This window comes from Trametes versicolor (assembly GCF_000271585.1).
Source record: "Trametes versicolor FP-101664 SS1 unplaced genomic scaffold TRAVEscaffold_3, whole genome shotgun sequence".
Classification (NCBI taxonomy): domain Eukaryota; kingdom Fungi; phylum Basidiomycota; class Agaricomycetes; order Polyporales; family Polyporaceae; genus Trametes; species Trametes versicolor.
The window spans coordinates 1,264,396-1,278,515 of NW_007360323.1; the positions used below are offsets into that span (position 1 = coordinate 1,264,396).

The window sequence follows — 14,120 nt, forward strand, 5'->3', positions numbered from 1 at the left end:
GCATGTCGCGCAGCAGATACAGGACTCTCCCTCTCCGATCTCGTTCCCTCTGCCTCCTATGCAGGATGTCATCATCGCGCAGTACGTATTCTCCTAGAAGTGAGCTATATCACTCACTCACGCGAAGCAGGTCAAGTCGCCAGCCAGCACCCTCGGCATACAGCCTCGGCGAGCGCGATGGCGCATCCCTTGCCGAGAGCGCGCAACAGGATATGGAGTAAGTTGCTGCTTTTCAGTCACCATCCAGCATAGCTCACAGCTCATCAGCGAACGGATGCCCCTCCTTGCACACGTCGGCGGGAAGTCTGCAAGCCGCGCGAAGACTAACGATGCAATGGCCATTCCGTTCACTTCAGGTCCTGTCACGGGCGAGCTCACTACGGCGAACACTATTCGCACCTTGGGCTGGACAGAATACGTCCTTCCGGACAGCTCGTACTACTACCACCACGCGGAGAAGCGCGTCACGACCGACATCGATCTGCGCAACTCGAAGAAGCTGCAAGTCGTCACCGAATACCTCGAGAAGAAGCTTCCTACGGAGCTGACCATGCCCCCGCCGCAAGGCTGGGAGCTCTGGCTCAAGGACGTCGGCGTTATGCGGCACGAGGTCGTCCCGGTGAAGAGCTGGGTGAACCACAAGCTGCGCATCATCACGTTGCAGCCGCCGCCGATGGTCACCGGAGAAGGCTTGGTGCTGGAGCGATTCTCCGAGGACGACAGTGAGTGCATACTGTGCGTGAACACGATCTGAGGTTGACGGTGCGTTTGCAGAGTTCGATCTGGAGTACAGGTACTGGGGTTTCATGGAGGGGCATCCGGCGCACTCTCCGCTCCCAGCCGAGACTCACACCGAGGCAATGGATGCGTTGAAGTGGTCTTACACCGGTACGTTGGGATGAACCAACAGCGCGCTTTACCTACTCACCTGCTTGTCAGACTGCCTGCTCCCTTCGGCTAGACCCGCTCCGCCGCCCTTCGCTCCTCAAGAGTGCCAGGAGCTGATGAGCCTCCTGCGGTCATTCGATTCCAATGCCACCCCGAACACGGCCGTAGTGCAGACGCGCATCGTTTCTCGCGTTCTGCTCCGAGTTGGTGAGTGAGGCTTTCCAGTCCTTTGAGACGCTTCCTGATAGTAGTGTGCAGCGCAATGGCGGCAAATCTACTACCGTCCGGACAAGCCTCTTCCGCGCGACGCCATCAAGGGTACCGCTGAGACTCGCATCCCATTCCGCCGCGCGTTCCTCGACTTCTTCATCGGCTGCTTGTGCCTGGGCATCCCCTATATCTTCATGACGCGCACGCGCCACCACAACTTTGATGAGGAGAGCGGGCTGCACACGGCTGGGCCAATGCTCATGCTCACCGCAAGCGCTTGCCTAGTGGTGAGTGTACTAGTTTTCCTAGTAGGATATTGATTTGACAGGATATGTTTGCGACAGGCCGCCGTCATCATGAGCGCATCCGTCACTTTCCTCTCGCTCCCCTCGCTCGACGATGTGGCGCGTCTCACCGGATTCCTCGCCATCCTCTTCTCCGCGTCCAGCATGGTGTCGTCTGTCCTCGCGCTTTTCCGATACAAGACCGACATCGATAGGAGTGTCGTCTACATCGGGAGTGAGGGGTTGACACATCTCTCGGTATGCCATTCTCGCCATGCGGCCGTGCAACCCACAAACTGACCAGTAATTGCAGCGGAGTCGCGTGATCATGTCGCTGCCTCTGGTGTTCCTTGCCTGGGCAATTGCTGCGTTCATGACTGGCATCACCTTCTACTCGTTCCGCGGAGCGACGGTGACCAGCCGAATGGACGTCAAGCACCCCTTCGAAGCGTACACGCACTGGGCCGTCGTCGCGACGCTTGGCGCCCTGGGAGGGATGCTGTTCGTCGCTGCGCTGTTGTCGCGTCGGTGAGTTGGCGGCACGAACCATGCCGTTGCTCTTTCTGTATTGTACCCCTGCGTCATGTGTCCGTCCGTATGTAGTTTGTTGTCTGCGAGTTGTAGCACATTTTATATATGCCAGGTTGTATCACTCGTAAACTCTTTGTGTGTATACCTAGCGTGCCAAGGTTGCATGAGTAATGGCAACTGGTGCGCGTTCCGACACATGACAAGCAAAAGAGAGGGGCGTCAGGTAGTCTATGAGTTCCTTGCGACTCATGAAACCTCTGGTACATAACGGATGTCATAAATATGTATATCGGTAAAATGAGAACGGGGAAGGGGACGAGGACGGGGAATATGACGAGAACTGGAACTGGCATAGATGGAGGAGACAGTGCTGAGTGGCTAGCTAAACTTCGTCGTGCTTCATCACCTTCTCTAGCTTGAGGCTTGAGTTGTTCGAGTGGGAGGGGACCGGCAGGTCCCGGAGCGTCATTGTAGTTTCCTGGGAAATCTGTTCAAAGGTCAATACGGCTGCTACGACGGGCGAAGAGAAACATACTGGGGGTCCTGTGGAGGGGAAAGACGTAAACGCAATACGGCCTTGACTAGGGCCCAGGAGGCTGATGGGTTCGGTGAAGTCGTCCCCGCGTATGTAGCTTCGACCGTTCAGGTTCGCAAGGAGCGTGTTGCAGTACAAGGGGCAGACAACCAGGTAGAGTGCCACATAGGTCTGTATCTGAGGATATGCAGCCATCTACGGGAAGATCTTCAATACCCAGGCTTTGAGAACACAATCGGCGCTCGGACGCACCGTGATGATTACGAATAGCGCGCACATCGAGGTCCACATACCAGTGTTGATGGCGAAGACGGTGAGGCGGTAAATCAACCTCTCGGTACTACGATGCGAACTCTTCAGTCAGTGCGTCTTTCTACGTCTGGTTTCCTCAAGCATACCTCCTGAACCCTCCGCGATCACGGTTGTGCCAGAGGAGGTAAACCAAGCACATGGAGATCAGGACGTCCTCGGCGGCGCCGACACCCCAAAACGCCATGGGTAATTTCTACCAGACCATCTCATGAGCTCTTTGAACGCACAGGGAGAAAATGGCATACTCGGATGACGTAGATGATCTCCGCGGTCGGCCCGCCATTCAAACTGTTGCGGGGAGAGATTAGTACAGACTGAGTAAATAGCAGTGACGAAGGAAGCATCACCAGAGAACTAAGAAAGCTATTCCACGGTCTTGAGCTTTGTGGTCGCGCTATATGAACCCTAGTACGCACCGATATATCCACCTGCATTATGATTAGCAGCAGTACGGGGGAATGGCACTAGCTGCACGGCAGAACCTACCGAATTGGAAGAGACTGCAGGGGACCTGCGTATTACGACGTTATCAACGTCCCATATCAATGCAGTGTGAAGGCGGACCACGTACGAATATCAACGGTACAAACCAGTTCTTCTTGCTGACTGTAGTGAAACAGATGTGAAGGTTAGGCGGAGATCGCGGGGTGGTATCTCGAATCTATGGGCTAGACCGACGCACTTCGCCAGATCCGCATGACGAAAAACAGTTGAGTGGGAAGCGTGACAAGGCTCTATGAGTGCGTCGATGTTAGAAGCGTGAGGAGGGCCCGGAAAGAGCCAGATTTTTCTAACCGTGAACAGTCCAGCCCACTGCGAGGCAAATGTTAACATTCGCTGCGTGAGAGCGGAGGATATTTGGAAGAACTCACGAGATACTCTCTAGAGGGATGCCAATAAGTTGTCAATGGATGCTGGAGTCGTGCGATGTGATAAATGGTGCCTACTTAGATAGAATGAATGGGTCATGCACGCGCGAGATGAGGACCCAGACTAGGTCCATATTAGTCAGTGAGAACGGCCAGAAGGATGGTGCACTTACAGCCCCGGTTCGTAATGATTTGATGTGTGGTGTCCATGGCCCTGGATTGTGGTAGTGTGAAACGTGGAATGCGGAACGCGCACTAGTACATGTCTTACCACAAGAAAGCAACCTACATGCATGCCGTTGAAAGGATTACAGAAGTGGATGAGTCACGCGTATGACATATCATAAATACCAGAATTTTCTTACCAGTATATGGATTGGCCAGCGGTCTCCGCCTTTGCGTTGGCTAGTATGATCGTGGTCAGCGACACAGCCGCTCAAAAATAGTATACCCAACGCACTTGGCATAATACATGAATCTGGTAAGGAAAACGTTAGTCGGCTACGAACAGCATACGTGACACCAGTATACTGATCAAGGCTCCGTACTCACGTCTGCATGCAGGTGATCCCGTATAGGCCCATGGAGGCAACTACGGCAATATACTCCACACGCGTCCCAGGAATGGGGTCGCTTGGGTCAAATGACATCCTCGGTCTTCTCCCCAGGAAGTTGGGCTTGATCTTCCAGATGCAAAGTCAGAGGAAGGATCCGAAGCGGTTGGCTAGAAGGACCTCGAACGGCGGTTGTCGTAGGGGCATGGCATCGATCCTCAAATATATGCCCAGTGTGAAAGCAGTGCTCGGTCCGGACGCTGTCGACATACCCAAATATTGTCGTCAGAAGACACTGCGGGGCCTCACGCTCGGAGAGTTGGTAGTGATTCGGAATAACTTACCAGACGCCACAACTCGCCATCAGGTTCTCTGACATATGGCATCCGCTTGTGATGATGGGTTACCGGAAGAGGGGCGATTCCGCCAGGTAATCATGCGTGCAGGTCGGAACTTGGAGGTAACTTTGTTGCCGCAATAAGTATGATGATCACCTGTGCCATCCTGATGAGTGACAGAAGTAGTTCGAAATAGACGTGAGCCGCACAGGAAAGGGGTGGCTGTCAAACAGCATGTGTCAGGCTGACGTATAGGCTGCATCATTCGTATTTTCGCGCGATCCCCCCATAGGCCTTTGAGGCCGAAGTACATGGATGCAGGATCAATTTAACGATGTAAATGCCCAATTGAATACAAATACTGCATATCAGTCGAACACCTGCGCGTTCACATAGAAGAGCGCTGGATCAACCACACACCGCCTGAGAAGGTCCAGGATGTGTCAGATGGCGGTGGGACATCTGTGCGAGGTCGGCGTACCTGCTTCCATCTTCGGGTTTTGACGGAAGTCAACCAGGCATCCGTCCCCCATGCACCCGAGCTCGAAAGCCTGAAATGACCCGGAGCGACAGTAGAACTCCTCAGATCGGACTGTACTGTTTGCTTTCAATTCTTGCGAGAGCAGGAGCCCGCTCTTCTTTGGGCGGCTGTCCCAGGCGAGGCTCTCAGGTGAGAGTCTCTGGGGTGCGTCAACGTGCCATGCCTGGATGAAGACAGTCTCCCCCCCTGCAGAAGCAGGTAGAGTGAACTCCAGGGAGCAACGCTCCATGCCGTAATCGCCAGCCCAGAACTGGACCACCGTGGCCGCCTGTACTGAGAATGTGTGAGCGTGTTGCGTACATTAGCGGGGAACTAGTACGAACGGTCGGGGACATCCGAACACCACGATCCGCTGTGTATACAGCACCGAAGGTCGATTCCCACGATGGTGTGTCTGGGTATGACATCGTAGGCCGCAGTTGGTCGACGATGCCGACTACAACAGGGAAGTCGCGGAGAGGGCGCAGTGGAGTAGCTGCTGGGTTGCGGAACACCGAGTCCAGTCCGATGTACGTGCTCGCGTACTCCAGATATTCAACACCAGCATCGGAGGTGTTTCCGAAGGCTACCAGGGTCATGGTGACAACCGAGGATAGGACGGAGAGAGCGCAGGCCACCAAGACCGAAGCGCACAGAAGTCGTTCAGACACGATCCTCCTGCCCCAGGCGACTGTCGCATATTGTAAGCATAGGGAATTAGCGGGTTGATCAATGGGCGTACCGGTACCGTCACCGTGGGCAGCTCCTTTGCATGAGTGCTCGTCATCGTGGTCATCGTGTGCCAGGGCATCGGGATGCGCAAGGAGGGGGGTGTACAGTGCATCTGAGACCATGGTAGATAGAGAGACGGTGATTTCACTGCTGCGTGGACGCGCGGGTTACGAAGGACACAGTGAGTCAATCGCAGAGAATAGGCTGGGACGGGGTGATAGGGTTCTACTCGGGCTCTCAATATGCGTCGGTGCTTGCTCCGCAGTGAGCGCTGCTGGAACCCACATGCTGACATCAGTTACTTTGTCGAGAGAATCCGAGAAGAACTAACCATCATGCATCGAGGCGTGTATCCACGCGGACACAGCTGCGGATGTACATTACTTCCGAGACGAGAGTTGACACAGTGATGCTCGGTGGCCTCGGGAAGCGTGTACAAAGGTGTACAGGTGTGTACATTAAGGTTTGAACCGTATTCTGGGCCTCCGGCGTCTTGACACGAAACCGGACGGTCAGGACCCATGTCACCCCTTACCGCACTTCCGCCGTTCCGACGGTGATGCGCCCATACTGCAAGTGTCTTTGTCTCCTTTACTTGCTAGCTGTTCTTTTGAATGCGCAATTCCTCCGTGGCAGAAGCACAGTCACAGGTGACATATTCCGTTTGTGCAACTTCACGTATACACCGTGTTATCCTGATATTGATAAACTCTGCCACGCAGGTCCGTTATTCGATGTGCATGTTCCGAATCTGGCGGCCACCGCGTGTGGTTCCTCTGAGAAGACCTTGCATGGCGTGAGTGTATCATTCCATCGGCCTGTCCGTCAGAAAGATCGTACAGCTCTCTCGGATCATTGATCATTCTCGATTCAGCGGATGACGACAGGAATTTCTGTGAGATTACTTATGTGCTCAAATCGTTCCGAATCCGAGTTACTGGCCACAGCGGGAGCGCGTAGCTGGATTGGGGGTGATGTGATTATCTGACCATTGTGTGCAGAATATCCCATTGAACTCGTAGCCGTGACCGGCCCAAGGAGGGACTTCAGACTCTTGTGGGTCTCCCCCTCCCACCCCCAGTCTTACTCTCCTCATAGCACATTCTGTCGCCGTCCTACTACTCCAAATTATGCGTGCCTACACCCTCTACGTCCTCGCTCTCTGCACGCTCGTCATGCTGACCGCGGTGAATGTGATGGTCACCTTCCTGACGGTCCCAGGCGACTCCAAGTTGCACAACCATGCCGAGCGAGAGTACAGTACGTCGCACAACATCGATATACCGCTCACGCTGTCTCACACCCAGCTCAAATCAGCATACGTCGGCGACGATTTTCCCGAGCTGTGGCCGCTTCCGCCTACGCCCCCAGTCCTGCTGGTCGTCGAGAACCCGGCGCATTACCCGATCGCTGGCTTAGATGCACGAGAGGAATGGGCGGCGAATACGCCGAAAGGTTTCGGCTACATGCGCCTTGGCCCCGAGGGGAGAGCCTTCGCCGTCTCGATGTTTCATCAGCTCCATTGCCTTCGTCTCATGCGCTTCGCACTTGCCGGCGATTACCGTGACCAGACGTTCGCGCACTTCGGCCATTGCCTCAACTACCTTCGCCAACTCATCCTCTGCAACCCCGACCTCACGTTGGAGCCTTACGACGTCCTGGAGGGCGAGTACGATGTGAAGCAGGACGCTTCTACGCATGTCTGCCAAGACTGGAGGCAAGTGTACGATGCGATGGCGAGTAATTGGGACAACTGGTCGCATTCTCACCCGCCCGTCGTTTCCCCAAAGGTCACCAACGCGACGGCTCCATGTATGTAATCTCATTGACCAAACCTGTATATCACGCTCACCAGTTCTCGCACAGGATGACATCTTGTCAGGAGACTTGCCAGGCAGACGACTGGGAGATGCGCCTACCGTAGGCTGTTCCCGGCACGGAAGGATCATTTGACCTGGGACGAAGTCTTCCATGTCAATTGTATCGCTATATTTCATCTCGATATGGTGTTATGCGCCATTTTCCTGTGGTGATCGGTTGGCATCCCCAGCGTGAATTCGCAAGCAACGAGGATGGAACCTGTTCGGTTATTGTGGCGCCGACCCTCGAAGTTTATCATGAACATGGACATTGCGTTCCAGTCCGCCGAGGCCGCGTGTATCAAGGGCCCTCATAAGTACTAGTATACCCCGGGCGGATTGTGAATTCGTGACTCTGCGGCGCGGGCATCATGCATCATGCGCGGCGGTGCCAGCCCCGGAAGGATAGAAGATAATATGGACAACATGACATCAGCTTCTATAGCACGACCCGAATTCTGACTCGGAACCTCAAGTCATGGGCTCCATGATCGCATCTTCTATGGCCCTGCTTGAGCAGATGTCATGGGGAATTCTGGCCGTGTCGGGAGGTTCACTTCGCCCAATGTTCCCGGCAGATGCGCATGCTTGTCTGAGCGACTGGCATAAGAGCTGCATTTTTTGCGACTCGAGGACACTGCTCCCCGCGGTGAAATTCTCTCCCCCGCATCTTCAAGAACAGCACACCACTACAACATGAAATTTGAACTCGCTCTGCTCTTCTCGGTGCTCCTCGCTTGGTCCGCGACCGCCATCCCGGTCAACTCCAACCGTACGTCACTTCCGCGGCCAGAATAGTAGAGGCTCTCCACGATACTGACAGAAATACCCCTCAGGAATTGTGACCCCCAGGCAGTGCAGCGACGTTGAATTGGACATACCTGTCAATGCGGAGGAGGGCGTGGACGGCGCCGTTCCTGGCGCTGGTGTGCCCATGAGGCGTTGCACAGGAGCTAACTTTTAAGCGGTGCGTTATTCAAGTTTGCCTACAAAGTACTTTGCGAGAGGTCCTGAATGCCGCTATAGTATCGCTGCCTCTGACGACCCGCACTTCAAGCGAAGATAGTTTTGTGATACAGATACTAGTACTAGTAGGGCGTCCTGTAGCGAGTGGCACGGAGCGGGGCCTAGCTGAATCTATAACCGGAAGGCTGCAGATCGGACCAAGTTTAGTGACAAAGCCATACTTCGCCTAGATGCGCATACTAGAGCAAGTTGTTTAAGAGATGCTAATGAACTTGAACTCGCTTCAAGTTGAAGCATGCCAGTACTGCGTGGACCCAGCGCATTTCTGGCGCAGTTTTGGTCGGAGTTTGACGGAAGTTTGTGCGTCGTGCCTCTCCGGTACCTCTCTCTATAGCCAGTCAGTAAGTAGCGTTGCAGATTGCGTTCACCGCACATGGTGATAAGTACGTGCCTTCTTCGCTGTCTCGGAGTCGTAACGGCTACTACAATAACGTGACCTCGACTGCCGAAATCGTTATCTCTCTCTGTCTCTCCCGATTCGAAATCTCGCACCATGCGTGGCAAATTCGAGCCGTCCGACCCGCTGCTTGCAAGACTCCTTGCCCGGACCACCGTACACCTTCGCCTGGAGTCGGACAGCGTGACCTGGTGCGGAAGTTCTATCAGATGTTGACCTCTTACTGACTTCAATCACGGTCACATGCAGGACAAGAAGGTGGATCTTCAGTTTGCCAGCTGAGATAACGGCTCGTACGCAAATTCAGATGGGCAACTACATTTACTGCTTCCAACAGATTTTGAAATCTGAAGGCGCCTTCATCTATCCGCGGCGGAACTCAAAGCTATGAACGTAGCGTCAGGCCGTCCTTGAGCTTGATACCGGCTTCTCGTCACAAGCCAGAATTCGGGCAGAACCCGGCTAGCATGGGTTACTTCGACGCCGCGTGAGTGCGAATGCGGCGGCCTGTATCATCCACGGCGCGCTTCTGTTGCAAATACTGGGGTGCGAACCCATCGGTGGACAGCCGCAGCAGGTCAAACATTTCGGTTCCTATACGGCGATACGCCACCCAACTAACTGCGGTAGTGTCAGGGGTCCCAAGAAGTGGAGAGAGCTACTACCAGCGCACTGCCCGCGCCACGGTTGACTCGGGACGACTCACTCGGACGATTGCCAGACGTGCGGATATCTGTCGGAAGATCTGTTGGAAGAGCGCAGTATCTCGCTTGGAGAAGATTTGACGAATCCTTCTCCGTCCGCTGCTTCTGGCTCTCTCTCAGATTGGACCGCGGTCAACCTTAACTCAAACATGCCTGAATGGCCCGGTACCCGCAGATGAGTTTTCGGTTTCGCTTCCCCTTATTTATGGATTTCTAGTCCGAGCACTGCAGGTGAGCGCTGAGAGATGATTTAGACTTGCCTCTGCTAACTGCTGGGGCTTTCTACGTCCAGTGCCTCTACTACGCCACCTCACGCTTCTTCGCCGTCCGTCATGAAGCCTGAGCCCTCACGCAGAATGCCCTCCGTCGCTGTAACAGCTACGGCTCTATGCGCCTTCATCCTGTTCTCGTATATCTTCTCCTTCCCTGGGCTCTGGAAACGTTCCAAGTATGACTTAAGTCGACCAGAAATCGGTGAGTGGTCGTCTACTCCATCCCCATGGCATAACTTACCAGATATGTAGTGACTACGTATCCGGGTGCTTCCCCTGTCTGGGATGTCGGAACGCTCCCGGATGTGTCCATGTACTTCGAGCCGACCGTTCACTACCAAATTAACACCACCGAAACCGACGCAGAATGGGCCGCGCTCACACCCTTCGACGACGGGATCGTCCACGTCGGCCCGGACCGCCAGCCATTCATGCTCTCTGTTTTCCACCAACTTCGCTGTCTCGACATCATGCGCCGTGAATACGTCTCGCGACAACCGCCTGCAGCGGAACTTGACCCGCCTTCCACGGTCGCTCTGCATTGCCTGAACTATATTCGGCAAATGGTGCTGTGTCGACGGGACACGGTGCTGGAACCAGTCGTCGATATAGGAGGCGCACATGCTGTCCAGGCCTGGCGAACTCTGACATGCAAGGATTGGAGGAAGGTGTATGAGGCGTACGGTGAACAACAGGTGTGTATGCCGCCGTTGAGCTGGCTTTCCTTTGACGCTTGTTACTGCACGCTATGGACTAAGCTCAGCCTTTAGAAGTAGAGCCTTTCGACGGCGTGCAAGATGGAAGTGCCGGTCACTGACCCGGATTTCCGATGTATGCTGGCAGCTTAGACGTGGATGCATGTACTGTGTGATACGTTATTTACTTTGACGGTGTCATCCCTGCAACAGATATGCGGCGTAGAGGAGTCGAGAAATGCTGCGTGTTTCCATTCAAGTTAAAAATCCATCTATGCTAGCTTACAGATAATTACTCAAACTTTGCAAGACCATCGTGAACACGCTCCTCGGCGATGTCGGACAGCCGTATCTCTTATGTGCCCCCTTCCACGCTGTCGAGTACACACTAAAAATAGTATTTTAACGCAGCACCACATGAGCTGGGCCAAATGATAAGGAGAAATCAGGTCCGGACCACAGAACGATGACATACAACTCGGGCCTCCCTCATGGGTGGCACGCCCAAGTGAGCGAACCTAGTTCTGGCATGTCGGTGCCGCAGCTTCTGGCGGAGTTTGCCCGCAAAGTTAGAGTTTGACTCGGACGCCGGGTAAGTACTGCCCATAAGATTCCGCAGGCTCTACCATCTTCTTCGATCGAGGTTTGCAAGGTACCGAAGAGGGCCGCATGGTACTCGATAGTCGCGGCATCTAATGATATCCCCATAGCATGCTCTGACCCTCCCAGAAAGGCACCGGTCGAACACGGCGGTACCTGAAAACAGTTCCCAGGTAATAAGCGCCGAAGTGACCGTAGTTCCGAGTGAGCGCGGGGATAGTAGCTTCTCTTCTTGAAGTGACATTTCGATGCGCCCACCGGCCGGCGTGCACGTCCATCAAGGAAGCTGCGAGTGCGTACAGTTGCGTTCGAATAGTACGGCCCTTATGCTCGCCCCTCATCCACCAACCCCCGTTAAACGTCTCTGAGCCACCAGTGCCAGTGCTGTCGTTCGACCCGACCCCGCCGCCGCTACTAGTTGCACGATGTCAGCCTCACAGGGTACCAATGCCCCCCGCTCAGACTCCGTCGCGATCCTTGGCTCTGGTGTTGCAGGCCTGATCACGGCCTATACACTCATCCACGATGGCTACACGAACGTCAAGATCCTGACGCGAGACCTTCGTGTTGGCGGCATCTGGGCAACGAACCGCGTCTATCCTGGACTTCACCTGAACAAGTACGAGACTTTAGGTCTATATCGCTTCTTCTTCTTACGATTGTCCCATAGCGTCCATGGAGAGTATCGCCTGTCTCCCCTGGAGATGCCCCCACCATCTTCTGCCGACGGTCGCTTGTCGGGCGATGATATGGCTCAGTACATGGTGCGATTCACCGACAAGTACCTTTCGGATCGCGTAGAGTTTGGGCTCGATATCAGCAACATACGCCGCGGCTCGAACGGAGAAGGTTGGCTTCTAGACGTACGCGACGTACAGACTGGAAAGCAGGAGACCAGGCCCTTCAGTCGCCTAGTAGTCTGCACAGGGGTAGGAGGATGATTATCTCTTGCCAAATACTATCTACTCAACATCTACAGGGATGCGATTCTCCCAAGCTCCCGATGAAGTTGAGCCCCGATGCGGCGCGAGCGGCAGGATTCAAGGGTCTCGTTTTCCACAGCGTGGACTTCGGGCCAAAGCTACAGGATCTAATCGCAAGCGTGCCTCCTTGTGACCCAAGCGAGACTTCCAAGTCTTTGGGCTCCTCTGTCGTGGTCATAGGAGGCGGAAAGTCCGCGCAAGAGTATGTTTATATTGTTCGGCCCGCGAAACCTACCTCACTAAAGCCTCACCAGCATAGCTGCGTATCTGGCCAATGAGGGTCGGGCAGTGACTATGATATGCCCTGATCTCGATGCCTTCACCGCAGGCCCTAAACCTCTGCCCGACTTCATCCGGAAGAGCCGGTAAGATTCTTAATTTGCAACTGCTGAACCGTTTAGCATCTGAATGGCGTCGAATTTCAGGCTACTATCTTTGTTTTCGCCTCATATACATCTACGCACCAGCCTCGAGTACGTTCATGAACACGAGAATGAAGTCGGAGGTGATTCATGGAATAAGCAGGCGGTTCCTTCATACGACGCGGGTGGGGCAGAAGACGGTGGACTTCATGTGGAATGGTTTAGTGGACAGCTCCGTAAGTGTCGGATCTCTTAAATTGTCGACGGCGCAAAGCAGCTCACCCGAGGTTTAAGTTTAAAGCCGCGAACATACCCACCGACTCCCCTCTGCGTAACACCGTAAGCCCGTTCTGGCATGTTCGCATCAACGATGAAGGCATCCCTCGCGAAAATGGATTCCATGGCCTTGCGGTCGCTGGCAAGATCGACGTCATAACCCCCGCGCATGCGGTCGGCTTCAGCGAAGACGGGCAGTCGGTCACTCTCGACAGCGGGAGGTCGATTCGTGCCAGTGCGGTCGTTCTTGCCACCGGATATCAATCATCCTGGTCCTCGCTCTTCGAAGGTCAGTGCATTTGATTGGGGTTATAGACAAGCTCACCTGATGAAACCATAGCGAACGCTGCCGAGGAGCTAGGCCTGAATCCACATCCAGCAGCAGAGACGAGCTCTGACCACCACTGGGATTACACGTCTTTGTACAACCCCCCTCCCCTCCATCCCGACGCCAAGAAGTGGTCGTCGTCGATATACCGAGGCATCGTGCCGTCGAGGAACATCGCTCGCCGAGACTTCGCAGTGAACGGTGCTTGCGTCAGTCTTCATTTCTTTCAATATGGGGTGTGGCTCATCAGTGTGTCGTAGGTCTCCCCAAACAACGGGTACACGCTGGAGGTCGCCTCCCACTGGATCTCGTCGTACTTCCTCGGAGACGAGATGCGTCTTCCTGAGACGCCCGAGGCCGCCCTCGCAGAAACCGACCGCGCTGCAGCGTGGCTTCGGACGCGGTACCCCGAAGTGCCGACCGCCCTCAACTCGAGCCATACGGGATATCTTGCATTCTGGACGTGCGTGTTCCCCCGCCATTGAGGTCTTCTAACAGCTGCCCAACCGAAACCACTCGCACAGGTGGCCCCAGCACGTCGATGACCTTCTCGAGGACATGGGTTTGGCGGTGATGCGTAGTGGAGGAAACGGACTCACGTGGCCTTTCAAGGTCATCGATCTCAAGGAGATTGCACACCTCAAGGAGGAGCGCGACGCCAAGCGCTCCACTAGGGACGCCCAGCAGCAACAGGCTTGATGGGATAACCGTGGCCTGACGAGCGTTGCGGACGTGCTCTTGCTATGCACGTCGATTGGATGTCATTTGGGTTGTATGTATAGGTCACACGCCATGGAGTTTGTGCGCTGTGTTTGAAGTCTCGCCTCCGGATTCTGGCCGAGTGC

At 54.7% G+C, this 14,120-nt stretch overlaps 7 protein-coding genes across 7 annotated transcripts; 5 read left to right on the forward strand and 2 right to left on the reverse strand.

Moving 5' to 3' along the window:
- Positions 1-334: 334 nt before the first annotated feature.
- TRAVEDRAFT_117935 (uncharacterized protein) lies at positions 335-1,914 on the forward strand (the record flags this gene model as incomplete). Its single annotated transcript, XM_008037278.1, has 6 exons — positions 335-722; positions 775-888; positions 940-1,095; positions 1,147-1,385; positions 1,443-1,640; positions 1,696-1,914. 6 exons carry the CDS (start codon positions 335-337, stop codon positions 1,912-1,914), a joined length of 1,314 nt encoding a protein of 437 aa, XP_008035469.1.
- Positions 1,915-2,245: 331 nt separating this feature from the next.
- On the reverse strand, positions 2,246-4,279 carry TRAVEDRAFT_69872 (uncharacterized protein; the record flags this gene model as incomplete). The annotated part of the gene is made up of 18 exons (XM_008037279.1): positions 2,246-2,400; positions 2,449-2,643; positions 2,701-2,788; positions 2,847-2,953; positions 3,006-3,048; positions 3,108-3,123; positions 3,177-3,188; positions 3,247-3,271; positions 3,332-3,366; positions 3,443-3,494; positions 3,556-3,573; positions 3,633-3,642; positions 3,708-3,753; positions 3,803-3,843; positions 3,901-3,914; positions 3,995-4,034; positions 4,090-4,107; positions 4,182-4,279. The coding sequence occupies 18 exons, from the start codon at positions 4,277-4,279 to the stop codon at positions 2,296-2,298; spliced, it is 963 nt and encodes a 320-aa protein (XP_008035470.1). The 3' UTR covers positions 2,246-2,295.
- Positions 4,280-4,841: 562 nt separating this feature from the next.
- On the reverse strand, positions 4,842-5,865 carry TRAVEDRAFT_56827 (uncharacterized protein). Its single transcript, XM_008036980.1, has 4 exons — positions 5,784-5,865; positions 5,386-5,732; positions 5,003-5,330; positions 4,842-4,944 (listed from the first exon to the last, which is right to left on the reverse strand). Exons 2-4 carry the CDS (start codon positions 5,638-5,640, stop codon positions 4,910-4,912), a joined length of 618 nt encoding a protein of 205 aa, XP_008035171.1. The 5' UTR covers positions 5,641-5,732; positions 5,784-5,865; the 3' UTR covers positions 4,842-4,909.
- Positions 5,866-6,903: 1,038 nt separating this feature from the next.
- Positions 6,904-7,593, forward strand: TRAVEDRAFT_44361 (uncharacterized protein; the record flags this gene model as incomplete). The annotated part of the gene is made up of 2 exons (XM_008036824.1): positions 6,904-7,033; positions 7,091-7,593. 2 exons carry the CDS (start codon positions 6,904-6,906, stop codon positions 7,591-7,593), a joined length of 633 nt encoding a protein of 210 aa, XP_008035015.1.
- Positions 7,594-8,328: 735 nt separating this feature from the next.
- TRAVEDRAFT_44362 (uncharacterized protein) lies at positions 8,329-8,596 on the forward strand (the record flags this gene model as incomplete). Its single annotated transcript, XM_008036825.1, has 2 exons — positions 8,329-8,404; positions 8,469-8,596. 2 exons carry the CDS (start codon positions 8,329-8,331, stop codon positions 8,594-8,596), a joined length of 204 nt encoding a protein of 67 aa, XP_008035016.1.
- A 959-nt stretch (positions 8,597-9,555) lies between these two features.
- On the forward strand, positions 9,556-10,801 carry TRAVEDRAFT_69874 (uncharacterized protein; the record flags this gene model as incomplete). The annotated part of the gene is made up of 4 exons (XM_008037280.1): positions 9,556-9,632; positions 9,692-9,990; positions 10,052-10,233; positions 10,284-10,801. Exons 3-4 carry the CDS (start codon positions 10,092-10,094, stop codon positions 10,799-10,801), a joined length of 660 nt encoding a protein of 219 aa, XP_008035471.1. The 5' UTR covers positions 9,556-9,632; positions 9,692-9,990; positions 10,052-10,091.
- An 889-nt stretch (positions 10,802-11,690) lies between these two features.
- On the forward strand, positions 11,691-14,067 carry TRAVEDRAFT_162853 (FAD/NAD-P-binding domain-containing protein). Its single transcript, XM_008037281.1, has 10 exons — positions 11,691-11,945; positions 11,997-12,255; positions 12,306-12,511; positions 12,564-12,674; positions 12,735-12,782; positions 12,835-12,907; positions 12,966-13,236; positions 13,288-13,484; positions 13,536-13,738; positions 13,800-14,067. Exons 1-10 carry the CDS (start codon positions 11,752-11,754, stop codon positions 13,972-13,974), a joined length of 1,737 nt encoding a protein of 578 aa, XP_008035472.1. The 5' UTR covers positions 11,691-11,751; the 3' UTR covers positions 13,975-14,067.
- Positions 14,068-14,120: the final 53 nt, after the last annotated feature.

What these genes read in the sequence shown, in the direction of transcription:
- TRAVEDRAFT_56827 (XM_008036980.1), bottom strand. Translation starts at nt 5,640, where the DNA reads ATGACCCTGGTAGCCTTCGGAAACACCTCCGATGCTGGTGTTGAATAT. An exon ending in GTGTTCGGATGTCCCCGACC is followed by an intron (nt 5,331 to 5,385) that starts GTTCGTACTAGT and finishes TTCTCAGTACAG; the next exon opens with GCGGCCACGGTGGTCCAGTT. An exon ending in AAACCCGAAGATGGAAGCAG is followed by an intron (nt 4,945 to 5,002) that starts GTACGCCGACCT and finishes GGACCTTCTCAG; the next exon opens with GCGGTGTGTGGTTGATCCAG.
- TRAVEDRAFT_162853 (XM_008037281.1), top strand. Translation starts at nt 11,752, where the DNA reads ATGTCAGCCTCACAGGGTACCAATGCCCCCCGCTCAGACTCCGTCGCG. An exon ending in GGCGGAAAGTCCGCGCAAGA is followed by an intron (nt 12,512 to 12,563) that starts GTATGTTTATAT and finishes AAGCCTCACCAG; the next exon opens with CATAGCTGCGTATCTGGCCA. An exon ending in ATGGTTTAGTGGACAGCTCC is followed by an intron (nt 12,908 to 12,965) that starts GTAAGTGTCGGA and finishes CCGAGGTTTAAG; the next exon opens with TTTAAAGCCGCGAACATACC.